Raw genomic sequence first — 17,811 nt, 5'->3', positions numbered from 1 at the left:
TGGTGAACAGTCACCAGCCAGATGTGGCCCTATTCACCACAACCCTTTGAGCCCTGCCTCCCAGCACACCATGCACCCACTCATCACATAGTGGGACAGCTTACCCAGAAGGATGCTGTGAGGGATAGTATCAGAAGCCATATTAATATCCAGAAAAACTACATCCACCAACTTCCCTTCACCTACTAGGCGGATTACCTTTTCATAGACAGATATCAGATTAGTTAAACAGGACTTTCCCCTTGTGAGCCAGTGTTGACTGTGCCTGATGATGGCATTATTCTTTATGTGCATTTCATAGTACCCATTTTCCAATGTTTTTTAGACTGTTACAATAAGCGAATACTATTTCAGGAAGAAGAGGATAAAGACAATTCAGAGATGGATGAAGAGATCCCTGAGGCTGAGGAAAGAATGGAGCATGAAACACAAGGGCAGACTGGGCAAGAAAACCTGCAGAGTGACAGTGCTGTTGAGCTGGCTGGAGAAGCTTCAGAAAGAGACCAGTCTAAAGAGGTAAAATACATAGAAGTGTCTAAGTTAAAAATGTTGAACTTGTATGTTTTTAAGATACAGTCAAGGAACTGCTGCTGTATTTTTAGGAATAGTGCATAAGATTCCATTTTTAGAACACCAATTATAAATTCCCTGAGAAAGATTTAAGATCATGTAGAGATATAGTGACATTTCATAGCAGTGAAAACTGTAATTTTAGGCTAATGCTTGAACTGCAGAACTGTCTTGTCTGCTCCCCACAAGAATACTGCTTGCACTTGTGAGCCATTTGTCATTCACAATAGAAAGCAGCACAGCTTCCCAGTGTAACTTCTGAAATCTGACTACAACAGTTGCCATTTTCAGTTACAGTTCTGATTTTGGAGTTAATTTTTTTTTTGTCTCTCAGGAAAGTGGGAGTGGAGCTTCGAGTGCCAATCAGTCAGAAGGCCATGAATCCACACGCATGGCCCGGATGGCTTCTCAGAAGCAAAGCAGAAAAAACACCCAGGTTCATCTCTTCTTTTTATTTTATTTTTTATTATTATTATTTTTAATTTGAATGTTTTAATATTAACCAGCAAATAGTTTCAATTTCTCCTTGTCAGAACCGTTGTTGTAATCAGTGTTTGGTTGCACCTCACTTGAGGTTCATGGTGTTAATTTCAGAGTTTCAAGAGGAAACCTGGTCAGGCAGATAATGAACGCTCAATGGGAGATCACAATGAACAGATCCACAAGAGACTGAGAACCATAGAATCCAGCAGTGAAGCAAAGCAGAATACAACTCAGCCTAAACAAAATGTGGAGGAAGCTGATGCATTTGAACATATTAAACAAGGCTCTGAAAGCTATGATGCACAGACATATGGTATGTTGATATTTCTGGGTGTAAAGAGTTGTTACTTCAGAGTCAAATCCTGAAACATGCTTATTTACTGTAGTTTTTCCCAGTATGTTTTTTCAGATTATGTTTAACAGTCCTTGCTTTGGTTTAAGATGTAGAACCATTTCACTATAATATATGATAGTCTTTGGCAATCAAGTTCCTACTAATGATAACATTTTATAACATACTGGATTCACTCATAAAAATAGATTTTAGTTTAATAAGCATTTTAAAACTGTTCTAATTTTTTTCTTTTAAAGTAATTTCTATTCTAGTCTCTTTCATTCTTCACGTTTTCAGGGTAATAGCTCATTAACACAAAATGGCACAACACAGTGAAAGATAAAACTGAGGATTGAGGCAGTAGCTCAGATCTCTTCTGAAGTTCACTGAAACTGATATGCAGTGGGCTCAGAAAGCAGCTTTTCTTTTTTTGCAACTTTATTTTCCCTTCCTCTTTCCTCATAATGACTATTGTTGCCTTTGTACAGATGTAGCTAGCAAAGAGCAAGAGAAACCCATTATGCCCCCTGAAGAAAAGGAAGAGGGAGACACTGAAGATGCAGCTATGGAAACCCAAATGCAGAATGATGAGGATCTCACAGCAGTAGACATAGAGGAGCTGAAGCCAGAAAAAAAGAATTCTTCTGCCACTAAAACTCCTGGTATGTTAACTTAAAAAACATTCTAAACATATGCTGATGGGCGTCTTTAAATGTATATGTAGGTATTTATTTTTGCGTATGGTAGATGTGCATATGCTTCATAAGACTAAAGCATCTGCTCTTGATTGATATTTCTGCATCAGTATTCATACTCCTGCCAAGTAACCAGCATTAGCCTTTGCTACACTGGTTGAGTGACAGAGGGTTTTGCAGCTTTCTTTCAAGTTAATGGTCTCTAATCTTCATCCACTTCTTTAAAGACGTAAAAGGCGAACACTTTCCCTCTGCTAGACACAGTGCCTGTCTGCTTAATTAACTGGCATATAATTGCATTCCAGTGTCACCAGCATCAGCACCACACAACTCTTCTTTTTATGTGTAGTTTCTGACAAAGCATCAAAAAGTTGAGGACCTGGTCTGAACAACAGCCAGTGTGAGGTAGCACTGAAGTGTCACTGTTGCCCTGATTTCTTCCTGAAGTGAGAATGAAACAAACCAAAACTGAGCTGCTTAACAGAAAATGGCTATCAGATGCAAATGGTTGGTAGATGAGAAGACAGGTCTGACTTGCCAGCCACACAGCCCACACAAACAAAATAAGCAATATATAAATAAATGTATCTTGCCAATTGCAACAGAAGCATTTAATTTTGATGTATCTAAGTAAGTGACACTGTAGCTTGGAATTTGGGATAGTTTTCTTATAAGATAAAACAAAAGGTGGTTAGAGAGGGAGACAAGAATTTTACCAGCCTGATTAACTTTCTTGCCTCCCAATCCCTTCAGGTTTAGAGTCATTAGCTTTATGGCACAGGCATGCATGTAATCACTCCTGTTTGTTCTTCCACATGATTCTCTTAACAGTATGTTTGAAAAACCTTAATCTTCGAAACATCTCCTACAATGTCAGACTGTTTTGGTTTTTGTCTTGGACTAATTCCTAAAAAACATGTTAAACAGTGTCCTGTAGTAGAAACAATAATCAAAGAAAATCTTCAGTCCATTCCTTTGTAAATTGATTTCAGAGTTGCAGGAAGCTGTTCATTACAAAACTCAAGAGTAAAAAGGTAAGAAAAGATTGCCATATTTTTTTAAACGATGATTTGCTGATTGTTCTTGCATTGCTTTATACCTCCTGTTACTGTCAGGTAGGCTATGAGGCTCAAAAATGTACTTCACCAATGGAATTTTCAGGTGCTAAAGACACCTGTTCACTAAGGTTCATTTGGCAAGGTTATAAGATAGAAAAACAGTTTGCATAAGGAACGCATGTTTATCAGTTCTAGTGAGTAGCAAGGTGGATTCATCCTATTCCTAGAACTGTCTTAGAACTTGTGCACTCCTCTTGAAATTAAGTTTAAAAAAATAAATGTCTAGGTTGCACTGCAAAGCATGTGGAACACTTTGTGAAGGAGTTACAATATTGGTTCTTGTAGTATGTGTGATGCACAAAGTTAGTAATTAGTTTTGTGGTTGTAGGACCAAGTGAAGTGGAGCCAGAGATCCAGACTTTTGATTCTGAGGATGTCAATGACTCTACAGCAGAAAAGCTACCAAAGGTGACAGAAGAGAAGCCAGAGAGAAGCAAGGACTCGACCATACATACAGCCCATCAGTTTTTGATGGACACTCCCCAGGTATGATATCCAAAGTGTCATCTTAAAACTACAGTGGTAGAAACAGTTTGTTTTATTTGAACCATGTTAATGGAACTCTGAAGACAAAAGTTTAGAATTCTTTTTATTCAGACAATGCGGTAGCTTGCTGTTCTTTAATAGCAGAATGAGAAGTAACACACAACCATTTGTTGTACATGCAGCTGAATGATGACTTTAAAATGACAGCTCCTTCCTGTCCTTCTGTTAGAAGGTCTCATCCTCACTCTTTCTAAAAGAAATCTGGTTTGTCTGACTGTCAAGAACTGTTTTAACTCAGATGAATCTGCTGATCAGATGGCTAGGTAGTGGAAAGTGATGGGCACGGTGTGTGCCCTGAAGATAAAGGGTTCATAGTGAAGAGAGAGCTTTTAAACACCATTGTGGGCAAAGAATTAAACTCAGTTAATTCACCACAACATATTACTTCCTTAAAAAAGCTGATCTTGCGCCTTTTATGAATGTGTCAATTCAAAAAATACTATCATGAAGTTGCTAAGCTCCTGATCATCATATTTGAAAAATCGTGGCAGTCAGGTGAAGTTCCCGACGACTGGAAAAAGGGAAATATAACCCCCATTTTCAAGAAGGGGAAATGGATGACCCAGGGAATTACAGACCAGTCAGTCTCACCTCTGTGACTGGCAAAATCTTGGAGGAGATTCTCCTGGAAGGCATGCTAAGGCACATGAAAATCAACAAGATGCTTGGTGACAGCCAGCATGGCTTCACTAAGGGGAAATCCTGCCTGACCTGATGGGGCTACAGAACTAATGGACAGGGGTAGAGCAGTTGATGTCATCTACCTGGATTTGTGTAAAGCGTTCGACACTGTCCCACATGACATCCTTGTCTCTAAATTGGAGAGACATCAATTTGATGAATGGACCACTTGGTGGATAAAAAACTGGCTGGATGGCTGCACACAAAGAGTTGTGGTCAATGGCTCAGTGTCCGGCTGGAGACCAGTAATGAGTGGTGTCCCTCAGGGATCGGTGTTGGGACCGGTCTTGTTCAACATCTTCATCGCTGACATGGACAGTGGGATTGAGTGCGCCCTCAGCAAGTTTGCCGATGACATCAAGCTGTGTGGTTTGGTTGATACGCTGGAGGGAAGGAATGCCATCCAGAGGGACCTTGACACGCTTGTGAGGTGGGCTGATGCCAACCTCATGAAGTTTAACCATGCCAAGTGCAAGGTCCTACACCTGGGTCGGAGCAATCCCAGGCACAGCTACAGGTTGGGCAGAGAAGAGATTCAGAGCAGCCCTGCAGAGAAGGCCTTGGGGGTGCTGGTCAATGAGAAAATGAACATGAGACGGCTTCAGTGTGCGCTTGCAGCCCAGAAAGCCAACTGTATCCTGGGCTGCGTCAAAAGGAGCATGACCAGTAGGTCCGAGGAGGTGATCCTGCCCCTCTGCTCTGCTCTCGTGAGACCTCATTTGGAGTATTGTGTGCAGTTCTGGTGTCCTCAACATAAGAAGGACATGGATCTGTTGGAACAAGTCCAGAGGAGGGCCATGAGGATGATCAGGGGACTGGAGCACCTCCTGTATGAAGATCAGCTGAGAAAGTTGGGTCTGTTCAGCCTGGAGAAGAGAAGGCTGCGTGGAGACCTCATAGCAGCCTTCCAGTATCTGAAGGGTGCCTTTAGGGATGCTGGGGATGGACTCTTCATTAGGGACTGTAGTGATAGGATAAGGGGTAATGGGTTAAAACTTAAACAGGAGAAGTTTAGATTGGATATAATGAGGAAATTCTTTCCTGTTAGGGTGGTGAGGCACTGGAATAGGTTGTCCAGGGAGGCTGTGAATGCTCCATCCCTGGCAGTGTTCAAGGCCAGGTTGGATGAAGCCTTGGGTGATATGGTTTAGAGCGAGGTGTCCCTGCCCATGGGAGGGGGGTTGGAACTTTATGATCTAAAGGTCCCTTCCAACCCTAACTATTCTATGATTCTATCATAGCCTAGAAAATCCTAGAGCTTCATGTAGCACTCATAGTTTCCAGTGCAGACAGCTAGTTGTGAAAAAGCACATTTTGCAATGAAGAGTTATGGCATAGAAGCAGTTGACAGTTGGATAATCAGCTGATAAAGTAAGAATATTTTTGGTGTCTGTTTTTCAGCAGTATTGACCTTTCATGCTTCTTATACTGTGTCCTGAGTACATACTTGGAAAGCAGTATTTTACGGTTCTGTGTACAGCATGGAAACAATTGTGTGCCAGCTATACATGATATTTCCATCTTAATTCCAAATGGTGCAGCTCTTTGGAAAAAGGCTGTGGAATGCAAGAGTGGTCTCGTGTTCAGAGATGTGGTGGTGGGTTCTTTTCCTTTGACATGCAAACGTGAAACAGAGGGGGGAGCTCTTGCAGCACCAGTTAAATAGGAAGGGAGAAACGTTGCTGGGGGAAAAGAGTAAGTTTCCCTGCTTCAGAAAAAGGAAAAGGGAAGAAGCTCCATCCATGTACACTCTTTCACTCTTCTTTAAACCTACAGTAGGTGACCAGGACTGCTGCTGCTTTTTGAGTAATGAGACATTATTTGATAGTTTGCATTCATAGGCTTATTTTCTTTAATCCATAATCCTGTAGGTTATGTAGCCCACATACTACTCTTTGGCTAGATTGTGGTGTTACAAGGCAGGAACAGAAGTTGTCACTGGAAGCACAATAAAAGTAAAAGAAGTGTAGTAAAGCTTGAATGTCCTTGAACAGAATGGCTTATCAAGTAACATCTTGGCAGGTACAGAGGAAGATGTCATTCAACTCTTTAAGTGGGTTGAATGAAACCTAAAAAAAAACTAATTAAGTGAAGCATATTATATTTTGGAAAATACTAGATAGGTGTTATTTAATGGTTTGATCTCCGTTATACTGTCATTAAATTTGGCGTTTGTCAAAATCATTGCACTGAATTATGTTGGAAGTTCTGTATTATCTATAGTGTCTGTATCATAGATGTTTCTAACTTTGTTCTTATGTTGATTGTGTCACAGATGCAAGTATTTGTGGGGAGGTATTTATTCTTCCTGTACATGGAAGCTATTAAAAAAGGCAGATTCAGAATCTTCATTTAAGTTTTTTCCAGTATTTTTGTGCCTAAAAGGAGAAGAGCAATGCATTTTTACTTCCTGTTAGTTTGCTGTAGTTTGGGGAAGCACCAGATGTGTGAACTGATTTTTCTGTCTCACAAATCTCATGACTACACTTCTAGCACGTCGTTAGAGATCCTGAAGAGCTAAGAAAGGAACTTGAGAGGCAATTGGAAGCTTGGCAGACACAGCAGTCTGGAACTCTAGATGAGGTTCGTGACCTTGTTTTAATATAAAACTGTCAATAGGAATCCTTCGGTTGCATTATTTCATCTTGGTTTACTGCTGAAGCATTGAGGAAGTCAAGCAGGCTGGAATCTAAATCAAAACTGTGTGATTTATGTGTTAATTTCGTTATTATGTTTAACTTGTTCTGAAAAAAAAACAAAAAAAAAAACAACAAATCCCCCCCCCCCCCCTCAAAAACAACAAACCAACAAAACCATTATTCTTAAAGCAGGATGACGTTTCAGGTCTCATTTTGAACATGCTGTGTGCTATTGGCAGAAAGTTACTCTGTTGGTAATGACTTTTAAAGCTTGCATAGTTACAAACATTTTTCTCAGTTTTACCAAGCTCCTTCCATTTTGAGTTGTCACCTGCAGTTAAGTGCTGGACACAACTTTCACAAAGCTATGGTCAGCAGACAATGTCTCCTTCAGTTGCCGTGGTGGAGTTTGGGGTAACCAACTGCAGAAGCACACTGTGACACTTGCTCCTAGTCATTAATTATAAACCATATTTGGAAGCAATTCCTGAATGAATTGCCAGTGTGGAGGCTTAACAATCTTGCTGAATTTCAGTACACCTTAATTTTTGATCTTGAGGCATTCTGACAGTTTCAGCTGATAGTTACCTGCTAATTCCCCCTTAGTAAACTGAGGTTTTTCTTTTTTCAGCTTCCCAACTTGTTGTTTCTTCATAATTCACTTCTCTTTCTTTCTGTGCTATATGATGCTTTAGGAGAAGGAAGCAGCACAGTTGTGGCAGAGGTATTTAGTACTGACAGCTCCTCTATCACAGCAGCTTTGTGAACAGCTACGACTCATACTGGAACCCACTCAGGCAGCCAAATTGAAGTAAGTTACGCCTTTCTGAGGCTTTATTTTATTCAGACTCCCGGTTTGGGGGGGAGGGCTTTAACTTTTGTACAACTGCAGCTCTATTGTATGGGAACAATAGGTTATTTATGAAATGCGAATGTGCTGTAGTAGTAGGTACCCATCCTGAGGATACTGTTTTCCATTCTCTTCTGTGCAACAGGTGATTGAATCAACTTAAACATGTGAAGTACTGTTGAGTCAAAGATTATGTCAGATGTCAAAAAGTTTTATGTTGGTTTTAATATATAGTGATTTATTTTTTGTTCAAGAGATCTAGACTTGTTTCAAGATGGAAGAGTCTAAATTCAAGGTCTGCTTTCTATTTTAGGTACTTAAGAGCTTCCTTTAAAAACATTGAATATCCATCTTGATTTAAAAATGTGAGATGGTTTTTGCTCTATAATTGAATATGAATACTAGAACTACTTTTTTGTTATTTTGGTGCATATGCTGCATAGGCCAGGATTTCCAGAATGAGATATTTGCTGATAATGCCTGACACTGTCTTGTTTTCTTAACTTTCAGAGGAGACTACAGAACAGGGAAGAGACTGAACATGCGCAAAGTGATACCATATATTGCCAGTCAGTTCCGAAAAGATAAGATCTGGTTGCGAAGGACTAAGCCCAGCAAACGACAGTACCAGATTTGCTTGGCTATTGATGATTCCTCTAGTATGATAGACAATCACTCCAAACAGGTAAAACAAAACTTGGGAGAAGTATGAAGAGACATGGTGAGCATGCCGGCTTCTGACTTGTTTCATACAGGGCTGGTGACTGTTGGAAAGCCTGACTGGTGATTCTAGAGCAGCTACGTTGCTGGTCTGCACTTGACTCTTGTCACTTCATGCCTAAGAGATTTGTTATTAAAGATTAATAAAAGTTAGCTGAAAGGAGGAGATGTTTAATTTGTTAGACAGAAGTGTACATATCCACTGGAAAATTATCTTTTGTTGCCTACAAAAGGATGAAACTTGTTTAGCTATGCAGGTCATTGAAGGATTGAATATTAGTTCATCATAGCTCAGTTGCAGTGATTTTATTTATTTAAAATGCGTTTCCTTCTAAATAGCTATTTCAGTGTTTTATTTCATTAGCCTGCCTAAAGTGGTATCTCTAAATTAGTCAGCTGAAGCCCTCAAGTAAAACTAGGATGTCTTTATTGCAATGACTATCTTGTATAACAGGATAAAAGAAAGGAAGTCTCTTCACTTACTTTACTAGATAAAAACTAATTTTGGTAACATTCTCCATATTTGAATACTGAGCTGTGAGCAAAACTTGGAATGCCCCATTTTTGATGCACCTTTTTTCTTTAATAGCTTGCCTATGAATCCCTGGCAGTTATTGGAAATGCGCTGACTCTTCTAGAAGTGGGACAAATTGCTGTGTGTAGGTGAGTTGATTTGAAATCTTTTCTTCAGAACTTCAGAGCAGAATGTTAAGTACTGGTTTCACGCTGTTGTTTTTAATTCTTTTCTGAAGCTTTGGAGAGACTGTTCAGCTGCTGCACCCATTCCATGAACAGTTCAGTGACCAGTCAGGGACCAGGATATTGCGTCTTTGCAAGTTTCAGCAGAAGAAAACAAAAATAGCTCAGGTACACAAGAATGCCTCTGGCAGCAGGTCTGCAGATCTTTTCCAGATGAGAGAGGCATCAGTAGCTTCATGGATACATGATGGCTTTGTACCCTTTACTGGTTGTTTATATTTGAGTGTGTGATAGCTGGTTAGAGAACAAAGCAATAGAATGGTTGCAATTTTGTAATGGGAGTGTTTTCTCACTTTCAGGCCTGATGTATGCTACTTTCAGGCATTCATCTTTCTGTTTATTCTGGGTCTTAAACAGTATTTTGGTACAACCTATTGGGTATCCCAAAGCCAAATCCCATCAAAATCTGTAGGAGTTCAGGAGGTTTTCATGCCATGGATTCCACTTGTAGGAAGAGGAGAAAGAGCTCTGTATGGTTGTCAGACTTGACTGATTCCTGAAGAAAACTTTCTGTGATAATACTTCCTGGACAGCTGCAAAGTTTTCTTCCTTTTAGGAAGATTTTTGCAGGCTTACCTTTTCAAACTTGAATAAGATCTTCTGTTAAAATTAAACCCAAATACCTCAATAGTGATCTTACAAAGTCCTTTTAAAACTGGAACAATTTGACAGTTGATGCTCTTAATTTTAATGGGCAATACATAACTAGATACTTGGCAAGTTGAAGCCAAACATCCTAGAGATAGGATGTATATTTTTAATGATGCCATTAATCACCTGAACAATTCACTGAGGTTTTGATGGCTTTGTTAACACTGGAAAAATTATTAATCCAGATTGAAGGCTTTTCTGAAGATTCTCTGGTTCAAAAATGCTTATTAAACTTGGAGAGTTAATGTAAGAAAATGCCAAGGACTGTATCTGTGTAGTGGTTGTAGTGACCTATCTTGGCATTTAAAATACAGAAATGTGTTCTTTAAAAAAGTTATCATTATTACGTTTATTATTTTATGATGAGATAACTTAATCTCCTGTTTGTTTCCTCTGCAGTTTCTAGAATCATCAGCAAATATGTTTGCTGCAGCACAGCAGTTGTCTCAAAATATTAATCCGGGTGAGCTGCTTCTCTTTTTTATGACTGTGCTTGTTGCCATGGCAGCAGAATGCTCGCTACATCCTGAAGCAATATCCTGCCAGAAAGACTCCTAGCAATGAGACATCTCTTGCCTTAGGGCTTAGGTTTTGCTTTGTCAAAATGAATGTTTGGTTGAAATTCAGTTCAAAACGTGAAAGATACCTACTTTGTCAGTAATTCACGGAAATGTTGTTTAAGGCTTTTTAAAAGGGCATACCCTACCTGCCTCCTTTTACATCATGTTTCCAGATAATTTTTAAGTCCTAGACTATGCCTGTTTTAGAGCATTGCCCAGCTTCCTAGTGATCCTGACTCCCTAGGCACTTCTGCTCTTGCTTGAGAGCCTGGCTTCTGTAGGTGTCCAGAAACACACTGTTCTGAAGAGAGTGTTTGCCTCCTACCTGCCTTTCACTGTAGGGCAAGTTTAGGTCATGAGCTGCTCAAATTTCCCAGAAAAGCTGAAAGGCTTGTCACCTCGTGGCTGACCCATAGTTAGCATAAAAGGCTGCTTTGTCCTACTTATAAGCTTATCATGGTGGCACCCAGATTTGAAAAAAGTTCTTGAAGTACTCCAAGAAATGGACAATCTGGGATTTATAATCCACAGCTGGTTTGCCAGGCTGTCAGAATATTCTGAGCAAGAGCAGCTTCCAGTCTTGAACTAGGCTGGGAGGTAGCAGCAATCAGCTCCCTAGAATCAGGCAGTTAGCACAAGAAAAGGCAGTAGGATGCATCACCCCTTTTGTAAAAATGACCAAGCACTGTCATATCTGGGGCCCGTCTGCAGAAAAGGAGGAAGCGTTCTACATCCCTCCCCTAGCCATTAAGCTGTAGGGGAAACAGGAGAGATGGGCTTGCATTCCTGACAGTAATTACTGCGATTTCCCTTATAATTAAAAGATGATAGATCCATAACTTAGAATGTCCCTTTAGAGGGATGCATCTCTGGGGGCAACTTGGGTCAAGTAACATGCCGCCAGAAAATGGCTAGTGCTGAGGGACATCTGTGCTGTGTAAGTTTTAGGAGGTTTACTTCAAACTAGCTCATCTGGTCCCAAAGGCAGAATGCACTGTCGTGCTTGTACTGCCTTCACTGTGCCTCTGAAACTCATCTTTTGGATTAGTTTCCTCCAAAAATAACTTATTTGGGGCAGTTCAAGACTGCTGTTGTGGAAGCCAAGCCCATTAAAGCAGGGACAAGAGGGAAACACATTTCAGAAGCACAGTCCAAGGTGAAATGCTAACACAGATGCACCCATAAGTACCTGCTTCTGGAGGAACAGGAGGAATAGATTTGGACTCTGTTTCATTGCTGCTTTACTGAGGTAACGATCTAGTGGCTGGGCTCTTGTAATTCAGCCAGTATTTAACTCCAAGGCAATTACCAGGCATGAAAGACAAGGCCATGACTAAGTTCATTAGGTATTTTCCACGCCTTTCATCCTTTATTATGGTACTGATGGACTGGGGCTTTTTTTCCCATTATTCCCAATGGTTTCATACCATGGGAAAAAAAAAACTCTTTCTTGACCTACTGGTAACTGCAGCTTAATGTTAAGTCAGAATTCCCTTTGATAAAGACTTAATTTCATTAGGAATAATCATTTTTCCATTAAACCCATGAGGCTTAGAACAAAATACTCTTTTTTGCCCTTTAAACGGATTACTCTTAACTCACTGTAATTTTAAATGTTCTTTGTGCTCAGAAACAGCGCAGCTGCTTTTGATTGTATCTGATGGAAGAGGCCTTTTCTTGGAAGGCAAGGAACGAGTGACAGCAGCAGTTCAAGCAGCTCAGAATGCCAATATCTTTGTTATTTTTGTAGTGTTGGACAATCCTAATTCCCGGGTAAGTCAGTGAACAAGGGAGAAGTATTCAACTGCAGTGAATGAGAAACTGATACAAATCTTTTTCTTGTCTTTTTGTAGTGCTCTACAGCTGTCTTATCTTTTTCAGAGGTCAGAGATATGGAGCTCAATTTCAGTTTTTCATGTCTGTCAGATCTTTTGTGATTTCTCCCTCCTGTGATTCTTAATCCCTTTTGTATTAAAAAGAAAAAAGATTGGTTTCCATGCCACAGAAAGGCTAGCTAAGAGGTCCTGTCTTCAAATGCAAAGGTTGTAGATTTTGGCCACCAGAGAAGGAGCTGGCAGGTTGACAGATTTAGAGTTTTAGAGATGCTTTGTTCCATCTCAGTTTTGATTCAAATTGATCATGTCTGACAGCAGTCTCCATTTGAAATGGCAGCTGGAGCCAATGTGGAAGTAAATGTTAGACTGAAAGGAGTACAGGAGAGTTATCTAGCATCTGAACTGGGAAAGCTGAGTACCACCAGTTCTGCTGCTGAGAGTTGCAAGGTTCAAATGAAATTTGGCTGTAATGTCAAGTGAAAATTCTGGACAGTGAAATGTGTTGTTCATAAGCTGTATTAATTTTCTGAGCTGCTGTGCTGGGCAACTGAGAAGTTACTTTACAAGCAGCACAGCTGGGGTTTAATCTGAATTTTATCTTTGTAGTACTCAAATATTGTAAAATAACTTGAAAAAGAATCTTGTATCACTGCACAGATGTAAGTTGAGCTCAGCCCTAAAGAGCTTACAGATCACGGGAGCTTACAGTGTCAGGAACGCATCCGTGTATAAAACTGAAGTGCTTAAGTAAACTCAAATCATAAAATACTAAGGAAAGATGGGATTTATTTATGGAACTTAGTTTTGCAGAAACTTAAGATTAGTCTCTTCTAGCCTGTAATTTGATGGTTAGAACATGTTTGTCTAAAAGGGTAAAAGTACTTAGCTGCTTTGGTTTGATCTGCCATCGGACACTTACGGCTTTTAATCTTAGAACTCTCTTATTCTGATTTAACAGAGGAGGAATTAAAACTATTTGAAGTAGTAACATATTTTTTCCTTTTCACAGGATTCCATTTTGGACATTAAAGTACCTATATTCAAAGGTCCTGGGGAATTGCCTGAAATCAGATCTTACATGGAAGAATTCCCCTTCCCATTCTACATGATCCTTAGGGATGTGAATGCGCTTCCAGAAACTCTCAGTGATGCACTCAGACAGTGGTTTGAGCTGGTGACTGCCTCAGACACTTTGTAGACTTTGTAGACAAAGTCAGTACCTGATTGCTGCAAAGCCACTGACATAGATGAAGTGGCACTTCATCACAGAGTTCATAAAGCCTCTATAACTAGGATTAATGTGCAGGAGCTGCCCTCTGGCAGGTCAGACTGGGTAAGAACACAGTGGTTTAGGGGCATTCTTCCACATTTGTTAGAGGACAGTTATGCAATGGTGAGACCATCATCTTCTTTCATTGCCTAGTCTCAAAAATAATGCAAAACTTTTCAACTTCTCTTGTAATAACTTACTACTTCTAAAAAATATTATTGTGCAATGTTCACAGCAGTGATATTATTCCTGCCACTGTCTATTGCAATAAGAAAAAATGGTATTGCTTCTAAGGCAGTTCTGCATTAGAAGAACTTCAGGTGTCTTTGCAAAAAAGCATTCTTTAGCTTCACTCATGTGGCAGGTGCCTCTTTGGAAGGAGTTCGGGGAAGCAGATGGTTTTAAACAACCAAAAAACAAGTACTTGAAAACCTGAAACTGTTTTGCAGTCTAACACATCCTACTTAATTATTGCTGATTTTTGTCTGACAGTACCAACAGGAGAATAATGCCATACAATCATCCTTATCTGATCAAGTTTACACTGTGAAGTTTGCCCCTCTGTCCAAGGCAGACATTGAGGACCTTTCGTTAATCTGATGTTTAAGAGCACGGACATGATTGTTCATTTCAAAAGCTATGCATCTTATATTGTCAGTACTAATAAAGAGAGGTACCACTGTTTGTAATTATGACGGCTCTTCTTTCAGTTGATCACAGCTTGAATAAATTTGCCTGATGGAAAATGCTGTGCATTCTCTAGCAGTGCACAAAGTTCCATATGAAAATGTATTGTGGTTTATGTAATGTCAACACCCATCTTCCTTTCATGAGGATAATGCCAGCACAGAATTTTGATTCAGGGTCCAGTCTTTGTGACTTCTCTCAAAGGAAACCTGAAGGAAACTTTGTTTTAAATGCCCCTGGTCTAATCTCTAAAGCTATTCTTTGTGTACAGAAATTGGAGGTGACTAATTCTAAGTGTGGTGCAGGAGTTGCTCAGGAAGCAGCTGGAAACGTGGGTGAATGCCCGAAGATGTGATTTGTTCTCATTGGCTTCTAGGTAGAAAAACCTCACTTGGTGTGGCTGTTCTGAGGCGCAGCAGTGATAAGACCCAGAGGCTGTTTCTTTTGTTTGTGTCGCTTTGCCACAGCTCATTCACAACAAGCACATTTCAGAACTGCAGACTTAACAGGGGAGCTCTACCCCATTAGCAGTGAAATGTCAGGTACCGTGTTCTGTTTCCAAGGTGCTTTAGATCTCTCATAAGCGAGCACAAATACTTGGCATGCTTTGGGAAATTTAGCTGTGGAAGTAGGTGGTTTTTGTTCGTTGGATGATTCACCGGCGCGCACTTCAGATTTTTACTGAGGAGTTGTAGTCACTGGAGAACATAGTTTAGAACATAGTTTAGAAACCGAAAGTTTCGCTAAGATGGCAAGGATCTGTTTCCAATGCACGTTGTAGTTTGTTGTTCCAGTTTGTTGCATCTGCTTCCTGGTGTCCTCGGCTGCAAGCAGGTCTCCAGGCACCGACCGCGGGCGGGTGCAGGGGGGGATTGGCCTCCGGCTCGGTGTTGAGCTCCGCCTGTGCTCTGGGGCAGAAGCACCCGCGGGCTCCCGCTTCGCCCACACAGAGGAGGAGGCCTCCAGAAGCAGCGGAAATGGCGGCTGGTGCGCCCCGCCCCCTAGGGGCGGGCTCGACGGCGGCGGTGGGAGGGGCGGGGCTGCGCGTCATGGCTGCCAGCCGCCTGCCGCCCGGTGCGCTCAACCTGAAGCAGGTACGGGCGGGCGGGTGGACTGCTCAGGTTCCCCCCGGCAGCCGCAGTGCTGACAGGGCCCCCGGCATGGGTGGCGAATGGCAGCAGAGAGACTGAGGGAGGTGGCCGGTGGGCGGGAGCCGCGGGCTGGGCCGCGGCGGCGGGTCCTGAGGGGTGAGGTGGGTCTCGCCCATGTAATGCTGCATGTGCGTGTGTGCAGCTGGCCTGAGGCACCGCAGCGTGCTTCGAATGCCCCTTCCTATGACATTCAAGCTTCATGGAGTGGGATCTTGGGCAGTACTGCGCGGTGGGGAGCTGTGGTCGTTGAATGTCCCACAGTCTCCGAGGGGTCAGCTCGCAGCAGTGTCCTTGGACAGCGGATGGACTTCCCTCTTTCCTTCCCAGTTCCTGAGGCGACAGCAGGTTCTTCAGTTATACAGGAAGATCCTCAGGGCTATCCGTGAGGTCCCTGCTGAAGCAGATCGCCGCTATTTAAAGGATTGGGCCAGGGAGGATTTCAGGAGAAATAAAGATGCTACAGATGAGGTGAGGATCGGGAACCCCGAACCCTGAGTGCCTGCCCTCGGGAATGATCAGTGTGTTGTCCTGCAGTTCGTACAAGGGTTGTTATAGGTGTCACTTCGAGGCTGGTAAGAGCTTTCCTAGGGCTGTTCTCAGGAGCATTTATATGAAGAATTCATCTCTAAATACGATCCCCCTGTTGGCAGTAGTAATGTTTCTCTTAATTTCCAGATAATAATCTGGAATTAAAACCTAAAACCCAAACCCATGCTGCTTACTCAAACCACTAATAAGAAAAATTGTATGGAGTAATACAGTAATGTACTCATTAATGGTCAAACTTTCTATACCTTTTTTTCATCTTAAATTTCAAGCTGAACACAATCAAATTGGGCAGTTGTGTCTAGGAAGCATGTATGAAATGCAGAAACCTTCACATTTCTTGTATGTCTACTGTCCTCCACTTTATATTTTGATCCTTTTTCTAGCCAGTCCTGAAGGTATTGCTGGCTGAATTACACAAAGTATTACAGGACTTGTATCAGAATAACATTGAAACACCCCCTTGCTGTGCAAACACCTGTCTGCATAATGCCTCTGTGCAGTTGTCACTACTTGCCTGCAAAGGCAGTAAACACAGAGGCACAAAGAAAACACTATTAGAAGTTTGAATCCAGTTCCAAACTGAGTTTTAAAGCAAAGCTTTAACCAGCCCCCAAACTCATTGTTAAATTAATTCATTTGTTCACTTGGTTTTTAACCATCTCAGTGATTATAGCATTAACTTCACACAAAAAAAACATCACAATAGTGCTGGTAAGAATTGTATGTATTTTAATGTGGTAAAATCCATGTGCTTGTGTAAAACCTGGGCTGTGAACAAACGTTTGGTTCAGTAGATTGCATTTTGGTTTACAGGATGCCATCAGGATGATGATCACTCAAGGCAACATGCAACTTCAGGAACTTCAAAGAACACTTAAGCTGGCAAAATCCTGATCTTAAGTTTGTTTACAGCTGGACTTTCAGCTGCTGCAAACAAGGATAGTATTTCTTCCAGAACATGGTTACAGTAGCAGCCTTTGCTGGCAACCTGGTAATGCCTGAAGGTGGAATCTACATGGTGGTGGTTTTGTTTATTCCTCTTCCTCATCTCGGTTTGGCTACCCTCCCATGTGGAAATCACTGAGACACAAAAGGATTTTAAAGGCCTGAATGGATGATGTAGCATGTGCTGTGGGAAAAGCAGAAAGCACCAAGAACTACAGCAGCAGTGTTACACCAGGGAAATGGCAAATGCATGTAAGACAGATTATTTTGTCTGTTTTCTATTGTGGCAGTTCTTAAGTGGTAACATTTATAGTGGCAACAGCTCCTTCTGTACTGTGCCAAGGACTTTTACCAAAATTTGGGATTAAAAAACCCTGAACATTTGGGATAAATAAATAGGCCCAAAGCAAATAAACATGATAAAACATAAAGCAAGTGTTCTGTGTAGACAGTTTTTCAGTCCTAAATGAATAAAACTTAAAAGGGGAGATCTTTATATATGAAAATGAGTTATTTTATCCCCTGAAACAGTTATGACCCAGTTAACAGGAATTACCTTCAACTTTTAATATTTAGAAGTCAATATAAAGAAGAATTGTGACAGAAAAGACTAACTGCAAATATTGTGGTCTGGTTTTCCAAATGTTACGTTACTCAACTTTTAATTGTTAGCTTGCAATTGTTCTTACCTCCCTGTGAATTACAGTTTATCTTCTTTTTCTAAAGTGAAAAATGCCAAGGTGAGTCTGGGATTCTCTCAGCATAAAA

At 41.0% G+C, this 17,811-nt stretch overlaps 2 protein-coding genes across 7 annotated transcripts in view; both read left to right on the top strand.

The window, feature by feature from the left end:
* The window catches only part of MDN1 (midasin AAA ATPase 1), a 101,574-nt gene extending 87,174 nt beyond the window's left edge, over positions 1-14,400 (top strand). For 4 of the 5 annotated variants that reach the window (XM_061369786.1, XM_061369785.1, XM_061369784.1 and 1 more), the window contains 13 exons: positions 355-516; positions 905-1,006; positions 1,165-1,366; positions 1,876-2,049; positions 3,529-3,686; positions 6,921-7,010; positions 7,762-7,877; positions 8,427-8,601; positions 9,226-9,299; positions 9,389-9,503; positions 10,446-10,509; positions 12,237-12,379; positions 13,451-14,400. In XM_061369786.1, coding sequence (XP_061225770.1) covers positions 355-516; positions 905-1,006; positions 1,165-1,366; positions 1,876-2,049; positions 3,529-3,686; positions 6,921-7,010; positions 7,762-7,877; positions 8,427-8,601; positions 9,226-9,299; positions 9,389-9,503; positions 10,446-10,509; positions 12,237-12,379; positions 13,451-13,639 — 1,764 coding nt within the window. In that variant the 3' untranslated portion in view covers positions 13,640-14,400. Of the gene's footprint in view, positions 1-325; positions 517-904; positions 1,007-1,164; positions 1,367-1,875; positions 2,050-3,528; positions 3,687-6,920; positions 7,011-7,761; positions 7,878-8,426; positions 8,602-9,225; positions 9,300-9,388; positions 9,504-10,445; positions 10,510-12,236; positions 12,380-13,450 lie in introns of those variants that run through there. The other variant, XR_009727903.1, reaches the window with a different exon arrangement.
* A 978-nt stretch (positions 14,401-15,378) lies between these two features.
* On the top strand, positions 15,379-17,315 carry LYRM2 (LYR motif containing 2). Of its 2 annotated transcripts, XM_061369781.1 has the most exons (3): positions 15,379-15,492; positions 15,877-16,017; positions 16,912-17,315. In XM_061369781.1, exons 1-3 carry the CDS (start codon positions 15,448-15,450, stop codon positions 16,990-16,992), a joined length of 267 nt encoding a protein of 88 aa, XP_061225765.1. In that variant the 5' UTR covers positions 15,379-15,447; the 3' UTR covers positions 16,993-17,315. The 2 variants fall into 2 exon arrangements, with proteins under 2 accessions (XP_061225765.1, XP_061225764.1); XM_061369780.1 differs by lacking the exon at positions 15,379-15,492 and having other exon boundaries at positions 15,684-16,017.
* The last annotated feature ends 496 nt before the right edge of the window (positions 17,316-17,811 follow it).

The sequence above is a fragment of the Neopsephotus bourkii genome, unplaced genomic scaffold (genome assembly GCF_033783945.1).
Source record: "Neopsephotus bourkii isolate Nb327-2 ecotype Australia unplaced genomic scaffold, CSIRO-AGI_Nbou_v1 NB_1511, whole genome shotgun sequence".
Taxonomy (NCBI): Eukaryota; Metazoa; Chordata; class Aves; order Psittaciformes; family Psittacidae; genus Neopsephotus; species Neopsephotus bourkii.
Note: the sequence above shows the minus strand (reverse complement) of the source record. Positions and strands in the feature narration are given on the sequence as shown.